The sequence below is a fragment of the Nanorana parkeri genome, unplaced genomic scaffold (genome assembly GCF_000935625.1).
Source record: "Nanorana parkeri isolate BGI_ZX_2015 unplaced genomic scaffold, ASM93562v1 scaffold39, whole genome shotgun sequence".
Classification (NCBI taxonomy): domain Eukaryota; kingdom Metazoa; phylum Chordata; class Amphibia; order Anura; family Dicroglossidae; genus Nanorana; species Nanorana parkeri.
Genome location: NW_017306307.1, coordinates 1,854,692 through 1,863,791, shown reverse-complemented (window position 1 = coordinate 1,863,791; position 9,100 = coordinate 1,854,692). Strand labels below are relative to the sequence as shown.

Genomic DNA, 9,100 nt, shown 5'->3' with positions numbered 1-9,100 from the left:
CCCCCCCCCCCCCCACATTGCTCTTCGCTTTTGAATGAATGTCGCTTACCCCCAGCGGCTACCAGTGTACAATCTGTCCCCCTGTACACAGCATCGCTGCCCTCTATGTATTTCAAATTACAAATGGCGAGCACTCATTGGTCAGTGAGAAGTGCTACTGACCGCACTGACCAATGAAAAGAGTTTCTTAGCAAAAAGCGCTTCTCTTTGGTCAGGTGACCTTGCTGATCAATGAATGCTCTCCATATGCGAGGGTAATTTGAAATATCTAGTGCAGGCCTGCAATGTCGTGTACATTGGGAGCCTCATAGGAGAAGCAGCATTCGGTTAAAGGTAAGAGCAGCGGGAAGGGGTAGAGGGGGCATATTGGTCGGGGTAATTCCATTTTCCCAAATTCATGCTGGGAAGTGCAATTACCATGTAAGTAATCCAGCGCTGCCACAATGCAGTCTGCTGATTGGATATAATAAAGGAGCAGCAACACAACCATAAGTCATCAGCTCTTCTCCCATGCTCGCCTTCAGGACTTCTCTAGAGTCTCTTCCATCCTCTGGAACTCCTTACTCCAGTCTGTCTATCTCCTACTCTGCCTTTAGGTTATTTCTGAAGACTCATCTCTTCAGGGAAGCCTATACCACTAAACTATTACTTTCTCAAACAATTCATCCCTGCACAGCTACCACCTCTTGTTTTACTTGTCCCTCCTTTTTAGATCGTGAGCTCTCATGGGCAGGGCCCTCAACATCTTGTATTGTAAATGTCTTCCTTTTATTGTAAAGCACTGTGCAAACTGTTGGCGCTGTATATTAATCTAAAATGGCACTTCCGATATTACATATCTCTATCTTCATTTGAGTACTTTATTTTTTTATGTGCTTTAGCTGCATTTTTTTAAATTGATGACTGGGTTCCTTTTTAAGATAAAAAAAAAAAATAACAAACCTTTTAAGTCTATAAAGTCTTTAAATAACTTCCTGGTCCTGTGTCACAGACTTAACATTACGCAGCCTTTTTCAGCACTTTGTCATGGTATCACTTTCATGCAGACAAACAATCCATCTAGGAAACCCGATAGAGGCTGTAAACCTCCTGAGTGAGTCATACTTGTGTTCTCCACTTTAAAGTTTATGTACTCATGTCTGGCGTGACGGCGGAACAGTCTGCAACTTACTCACTGTTTGTTTTAGGCAGCGAGGAGGTCAGTTTCAGCAGGAAACTGTAAAGCATTAGGAAAGGCGAGGTGGGTGACTTGACGGTGGCTCATTTGCATATTAAGATTCAGTCCTTAATCAAACATTGTGCAAGGCAGGGAGTTGGGCAAGGGGGATTAGCTGTCAGGAAATCCACATTAGTTGGCCGAATAGTGTGCGTAGTAGCCCTATCGGGATGAATTGCGGTAACGGAGTGGAAATGTGGCCTCTTGCGTGGGCGGTTGTGCTGATTTAAGAGCAACATTTATACACTGGAAGCCTTGTGATGTTTTGGGAACAAGTGTCGTGACAAAGCACATCAAAGTGAAGATCTAGCTGAGTGCTTCCACATTCCTAATTGAGTTAATTAGAAACACTTCCTCAGACCAATTATCTCTTTCTGGTCTTCCAGGTCTGGGCAAAAGCTAAGAACAGAAGCCGAACAACTGCCTTTTAATAGAATATGTGCCACAGTAAACCGTCAGGGGTCTGGTGGAGCCTGACGTGTTTCTAACTCCAGGCACAGATTTTAGAAGTCTCCTTGAAAAGTCATGGCATCATTTCACACAATTGAAATGTGAAATTTTATATTGAGCCATCACAATGATGTTGCTGCTGGGGAAGTATCCTGCCCTGTGATCTGAATTGGAAGGAACAGGAGGTACTTAGGTGGGGTTATTAAAAGGGGGGGGCCTTGAGGTTGGTATGCATTAGGCCGTGTAGGGATATTCACCAATGATTTAAAGGAAAGGCAGGGGGTCTGTCCAGTTGTTGGGTTTAAAAGGATTACCCTGATTATGCAATAGTGTTGTATTCATCAGTAGGGATTATGAGACCACAAGAGCCTGTGAAATACTAGCTGGCTGGAGGTTACCCTTTAACATTGTGTTGCCAGCAAAGAACATGTAATGCTGGGCACACACCTTACAACTATCGCAATACTTTTGTGTTGTAAGGTAATTAAAAAAACGTACAATGTGCCTATCTTGGGCGGGCATTTTGATGACCGCAATGCTGAACGGGCAGTGTGCGCTTGCGCACACAGGCCGGTGCAGCATTTATCTTACGAACATGCCACACACCCGCCGACAATCGTACGATTCTCAGCGGGTTTTCGAACATGTTCCTAAGATAAAAGTTGTGCGATCTTACAGTAGCAGAGGTCGCACGCCTTCCACACACCTTACGATAATCGATTTGCGGGATTTCCCACAATTATCGCAAGGTGTGTGGGCACCTTTCAGGCATTTACGCCTTCAGTATTGTAAACCATAGTTGTTGGGTGTTTTTATGACTTGATTAGCTCCTGCTATTGGCTTATCATTAACTTTTATGTTTTGTTTCCCCAGCATGTTGGCTGATAAACTAAATATGAGCCCTGAAGAAGCTGAAAGGTGGATAGTCAATTTAATTCGCAATGCCAGACTGGATGCCAAGATAGACTCGAAGTTGGTAAGGTTTTCTTTTGTCTTTTTTTCTTCTCTTTTGACATGAGCTGGCTATACAGTGGTCACATTTTAAAATTAGAGTAGCGTGTGGCCCCCTGCAGGACTGAGTGATAAAACATGAAGTGTATGGCCAGTCTTAGTCAAGCCTTATAATTTTGCGTTTCGACTGACAAGTTTAACTTTGCAGTGGTTCTAATCTTCATTGTGGAATATGTCTTCTGCAGCAAGCAATCTTGTTAGAGCATTTCTGTAGTTGTAATATTCTTTAGAATGGCCCTTACTCTGAGTCAAAGGAAACACCATTCAACATATACTGCAACCTGCCAGAGCACCTTGGATCATCAGTGAGTGTTCACTAACCAGTATCATGTAACAAGAGGCTCGATGGGAAAAGCGCTTGAAATCTTGCAGTGCTGGCCATTTACAAAATGACATAAGACCATATAATATTTCTCACTTAAAGCCCCTCTTTGGGATATTGCTATTCCTCCTTAACCTAGTCAACATTGCTGACATTAGTTTTCCAAGGTTACTCTTTAACACATTCCTAATGGCGCCACTTTCTCCTTCCCAATGTTATCTATACCCCAAACTACAACAGCAGTTGTGGAACAGGAGCCACATCTTGCTCTAGTTCTCTCCTGTTCTCTTATGGGCTGTGCAGCCTTCCTCCATAGGCTCAATAGAGAAGCCATCTACTTGCAGGCCTGGAGTGAAAAGGACACATACATACAGGTGAAACTCGAATAATTAGAATATCGTGCAAAGTTAATTTATTTCACTAATGCAACTTAAAAGGTGAAACTAATATATGAGATAGACTCATTACATGCAAAGCAAGATAGTTCAAGCTGTGATTTGTCATAATTGTGATGATTATGGCTTACAGCTCATGAAATCCCCAAGAACCCCAAATCCACAACCTCAAAAAAGTAGATTATTACATGGAATCAATAAAACAAGGATTGTACATAGAACAATATCGGACCTCTGAAAAGCATGCATATGTACTCAGTACTTGGTTTTTGGGCCCCTTTTGCAGCACTTACTGCAATTACTTTTGCACGATATTCTAATTATTCGAGTTTCACCTGTATGGTTGGAGAACGGGAGCACAACCAGACATAAGCAGCAGTTACCACCTTTTACATTGACTGTTGATCTGAGGTAACTGGGTGGGGGGGAGGGGAATTGAAGCATTGGAATTTAAGCATATCTAAACCTAAGAACAAACATATATTGCAGATTCCCTTTTTTTTTAAAGCTGGTACTCTTGTGAATATCACACTTCCTGCCCGTGGGGGGGTTACAGTCACTCTACTGTATTTATCAGGACAGCCATGGTTGTGACCCAGCTACTTCTAACTCCAGGCACAGATTTTAGAAGTCTCCTTGAAAAGTCATGGCATCATTTCACACAATTGAAATGTGAAATTTTATATTGAGCCATCACAATGATGTTGCTGCTGGGGAAGTATCCTGCCCTGTGATCTGAATTGGAAGGAACAGGAGGTACTTAGGTGGGGTTATTAAAAGGGGGGGGCCTTGAGGTTGGTATGCATTAGGCCGTGTAGGGATATTCACCAATGATTTAAAGGAAAGGCAGGGGGTCTGTCCAGTTGTTGGGTTTAAAAGGATTACCCTGATTATGCAATAGTGTTGTATTCATCAGTAGGGATTATGAGACCACAAGAGCCTGTGAAATACTAGCTGGCTGGAGGTTACCCTTTAACATTGTGTTGCCAGCAAAGAACATGTAATGCTGGGCACACACCTTACAACTATCGCAATACTTTTGTGTTGTAAGGTAATTAAAAAAACGTACAATGTGCCTATCTTGGGCGGGCATTTTGATGACCGCAATGCTGAACGGGCAGTGTGCGCTTGCGCACACAGGCCGGTGCAGCATTTATCTTACGAACATGCCACACACCCGCCGACAATCGTACGATTCTCAGCGGGTTTTCGAACATGTTCCTAAGATAAAAGTTGTGCGATCTTACAGTAGCAGAGGTCGCACGCCTTCCACACACCTTACGATAATCGATTTGCGGGATTTCCCACAATTATCGCAAGGTGTGTGGGCACCTTTCAGGCATTTACGCCTTCAGTATTGTAAACCATAGTTGTTGGGTGTTTTTATGACTTGATTAGCTCCTGCTATTGGCTTATCATTAACTTTTATGTTTTGTTTCCCCAGCATGTTGGCTGATAAACTAAATATGAGCCCTGAAGAAGCTGAAAGGTGGATAGTCAATTTAATTCGCAATGCCAGACTGGATGCCAAGATAGACTCGAAGTTGGTAAGGTTTTCTTTTGTCTTTTTTTCTTCTCTTTTGACATGAGCTGGCTATACAGTGGTCACATTTTAAAATTAGAGTAGCGTGTGGCCCCCTGCAGGACTGAGTGATAAAACATGAAGTGTATGGCCAGTCTTAGTCAAGCCTTATAATTTTGCGTTTCGACTGACAAGTTTAACTTTGCAGTGGTTCTAATCTTCATTGTGGAATATGTCTTCTGCAGCAAGCAATCTTGTTAGAGCATTTCTGTAGTTGTAATATTCTTTAGAATGGCCCTTACTCTGAGTCAAAGGAAACACCATTCAACATATACTGCAACCTGCCAGAGCACCTTGGATCATCAGTGAGTGTTCACTAACCAGTATCATGTAACAAGAGGCTCGATGGGAAAAGCGCTTGAAATCTTGCAGTGCTGGCCATTTACAAAATGACATAAGACCATATAATATTTCTCACTTAAAGCCCCTCTTTGGGATATTGCTATTCCTCCTTAACCTAGTCAACATTGCTGACATTAGTTTTCCAAGGTTACTCTTTAACACATTCCTAATGGCGCCACTTTCTCCTTCCCAATGTTATCTATACCCCAAACTACAACAGCAGTTGTGGAACAGGAGCCACATCTTGCTCTAGTTCTCTCCTGTTCTCTTATGGGCTGTGCAGCCTTCCTCCATAGGCTCAATAGAGAAGCCATCTACTTGCAGGCCTGGAGTGAAAAGGACACATACATACAGGTGAAACTCGAATAATTAGAATATCGTGCAAAGTTAATTTATTTCACTAATGCAACTTAAAAGGTGAAACTAATATATGAGATAGACTCATTACATGCAAAGCAAGATAGTTCAAGCTGTGATTTGTCATAATTGTGATGATTATGGCTTACAGCTCATGAAATCCCCAAGAACCCCAAATCCACAACCTCAAAAAAGTAGATTATTACATGGAATCAATAAAACAAGGATTGTACATAGAACAATATCGGACCTCTGAAAAGCATGCATATGTACTCAGTACTTGGTTTTTGGGCCCCTTTTGCAGCACTTACTGCAATTACTTTTGCACGATATTCTAATTATTCGAGTTTCACCTGTATGGTTGGAGAACGGGAGCACAACCAGACATAAGCAGCAGTTACCACCTTTTACATTGACTGTTGATCTGAGGTAACTGGGTGGGGGGGAGGGGAATTGAAGCATTGGAATTTAAGCATATCTAAACCTAAGAACAAACATATATTGCAGATTCCCTTTTTTTTTAAAGCTGGTAATCTTGTGAATATCACACTTCCTGACCGTGGGGGGGTTACAGTCACTCTACTGTATTTATCAGGACAGCCATGGTTGTGACCCAGCTACACCTTTTTGTTTTAGATTTTTTTGCTTCTAGTTCCTCCTACAGAAAGGGACAAGAACATTGCATTTTTTGGCAAAATCCACACGTATTTTCTGCAGTTGTAAAAATTTTCTTGGCTTGAAATAAGAAAATGAATGCATTGTCCACATCAAAAGACTGGGAAGCCAGGGGTGGACAAATTATGTTGGAATTCAGGAGCCAGCAGGATTAGTTTTAGCAGCCAGCTTAATTGACAACAACTAGAGAACTAGGCACAAGCTGTCATTTTTTTTTTAAAGGAGTGATTGCTGCCAGGCTCCTGGGATTAGCTGGGATATGTTATATTTTTGGTGTCTTTAGATATCCTTTAAAGTGGTTAAAAGTATTTAGGAAAAGGCATTAGGAATGTATGTGTACCAAAGAGTAAATATACGATTGTCATTGAGGGTCATCTAGATCTATATATCCATCATCATTAAAAGAGAACTAAAGGCAAACCTTTTTTTTTTGGCTTTCGCCCTCTTTTGGATCAAAGGAATACATCTTCTAATGTACTCCTATGACCTAAACTCAGCATATTGTCCACTATATGCTGACATCACAGAGCCACGCTCCAGCTGGGAAGCATCCCAACAATATTATATTGTTGGGATCCACTCTGCTGCCTGATTGACAGCTGGCTCTGCCTATCTAGAGCCAGAGGTAACACTGCCCATCCCCTACCTTGTCTGTTTCTCCAATGAGCACTAGAGGAACAGAGAGGGGTGGGGGGAATCCCTGCGGGAGGAGGTGACTGATGGCCACCGCTCTCGACGGGGAGAAGCCATGAGCAGTATGTGATCACTTAGTACTATTGGGAAGAGTAGATTTTACTCTCCTAATACTTCTCTTTTTTCTGAAGCCCTTGTAAAACCCCTGGTCAGTCAAAGTTTAGTCATAGTGATCTTGGTGCACCTAGGAATTTACCTGAACCACAAACTTTTAAATGTTATTAATGAAAGCGTCAGGAGAACACGGAAAGGTATGGCTCCCAAGAGAAGCAATGAGCTGGGTGCTTGCCACTTGGGAGCACATCCTCGCTCCAATTTGAGCCCATTCAAACATAAGAAAAGCTGACCTCATACCGGATTCCGCTGGAATAGTTTATTGAAGCTTGTACCACATCACCCAAGGTCAACCTACACCGACGCGTTTCACCCAATTTTGGGCTTAGCCATATAATGTGATGCAAACTTTAGTAAACTATTTTTGTGGAATCGGGTGTGCGGCCAGCGTTCCTTCTGTTTGTGTGATGAAAAAGGCAATTGCTTATTCTCTTATTCAGTGTTATTATTTTAATTGACTTGTAGTATAGATTTACAGTTTTCTGCGGTGTCCAGAGTGCTCTTCTACAGATCGTCCTTGTGATTGTCCTCTGATTTATGATTGGTTTGAACTGTCTGTTCTTTCTATAAACCCATCATTTATGTAAAGACTGTACATAACGTTTCTCTTCTTAACTTAGGGTCATGTTGTAATGGGAAATAACGCCGTATCACCTTATCAACAAGTCATAGAGAAGACGAAGAGTCTGGCGTTCCGCAGTCAGATGTTGGCAATGAATATAGAGAAGAAGATGAACCAGAACACCAGGGCTGAGGTGATTATTCTGAGTTGTTATGCCAGTTAACGGTGCGTCTGTTAATCTTGCCTCCGTAAAGGGGAGGTAGACTTTTCTTGGCTTAACAGTCTTAAAGAAGAATGCCGGGCACACATTTTCTTAACCCTTGAGTCGCTACCCCTGCGCTGCAAGGGTTAAGTGCTCATTTTTGTCTAGGTATGAAAATTAAGTTATACTCACCTGAACCTCACAGCCGGCTAGCTACTAGAGCAGTCTCTTCTGCCTCACTCCCCCTCTGCTCCAGCGATCTGAAGAGGTGCCTGAGCAGCTATGATCATTTGACACATGCATTACTATTATCCAGGGCAGTATTTTAATGAACGCTTTGAGAGTTCATTACCGCTTATGCCCCATTGCAGTGACCATGTGTGGTAGCACTATGACTTAGTCTAGACTTCCTCATCTAATTCGTGCAGACTGTGTAATGTGGACTGTACAACAAAAAAGTTCAAGATGTGTCTTGTGACGCAATGATTCATAAGACTCAGTTGTAGGATACTGAATACCTGTTCACTATCATGAAGAACAAATGTAATTGATGTGCTTTTTTTTGTTTTTTGTTAGGCTCCTAATTGGGCAGCCCAGGACAGCGGATTCTATTGATGAATATATCGGAAGATCTACTAATTCCTTTGCCAGCTGCAGCAGTGTGCTTTCTCTTACATATCCTATTGTAAGATTGATGGACACAGTGTTTTGAATAAAATTGGCCTCTTTCCTTTTACCTATAACTTTTGGGTTTGTGTTCTTTAAGAAATATATACACTGTGTGGTGGTGGCGATGATGGTTGTGGTGTTGGTTGTTTTTTTTTACATTTTTACATGTCTTCCTCTTTGCCTTTTTATAAAAAACCAAATGAAATCCTACACAAATGATGATGGGGCATGGGTCTGCGTTGCCACATTGCATAATTATTGTAAATACCTGATGGCTTGTGATGATTGAAGAATTCCTGCTCCTGAGCCCTGCCATGTGACCTAAAGTCTAGGCATTCTAGATTATATGGTCGCTGGCTGATGGGAGTATTTTTTATTAGAGACTACAGACCCTAATTTTCAGCCAGGCAGTCCCCATCTGGTAGACTTACAGCAGGATCAGAGGACCAGCAAGGTAAAATCATTGTACTACACCAAGCAGGGAAATCATTCTGTGTATACGGCCAGCAA

General features: G+C 42.0%; 1 protein-coding gene across 3 annotated transcripts in view; it reads left to right on the top strand.

Moving 5' to 3' along the window:
* The window catches only part of EIF3E (eukaryotic translation initiation factor 3 subunit E), a 48,519-nt gene extending 39,863 nt beyond the window's left edge, over nt 1–8,656 (top strand). For all 3 annotated transcript variants that reach the window (XM_018570879.1, XM_018570873.1, XM_018570864.1), the window contains exons 11-13: nt 2,540–2,642; nt 7,778–7,912; nt 8,498–8,656. In XM_018570879.1, coding sequence (XP_018426381.1) covers nt 2,540–2,642; nt 7,778–7,912; nt 8,498–8,536 — 277 coding nt within the window. In that variant the 3' untranslated portion in view covers nt 8,537–8,656. The remainder of the gene's footprint in view (nt 1–2,539; nt 2,643–7,777; nt 7,913–8,497) is intronic.
* The last annotated feature ends 444 nt before the right edge of the window (nt 8,657–9,100 follow it).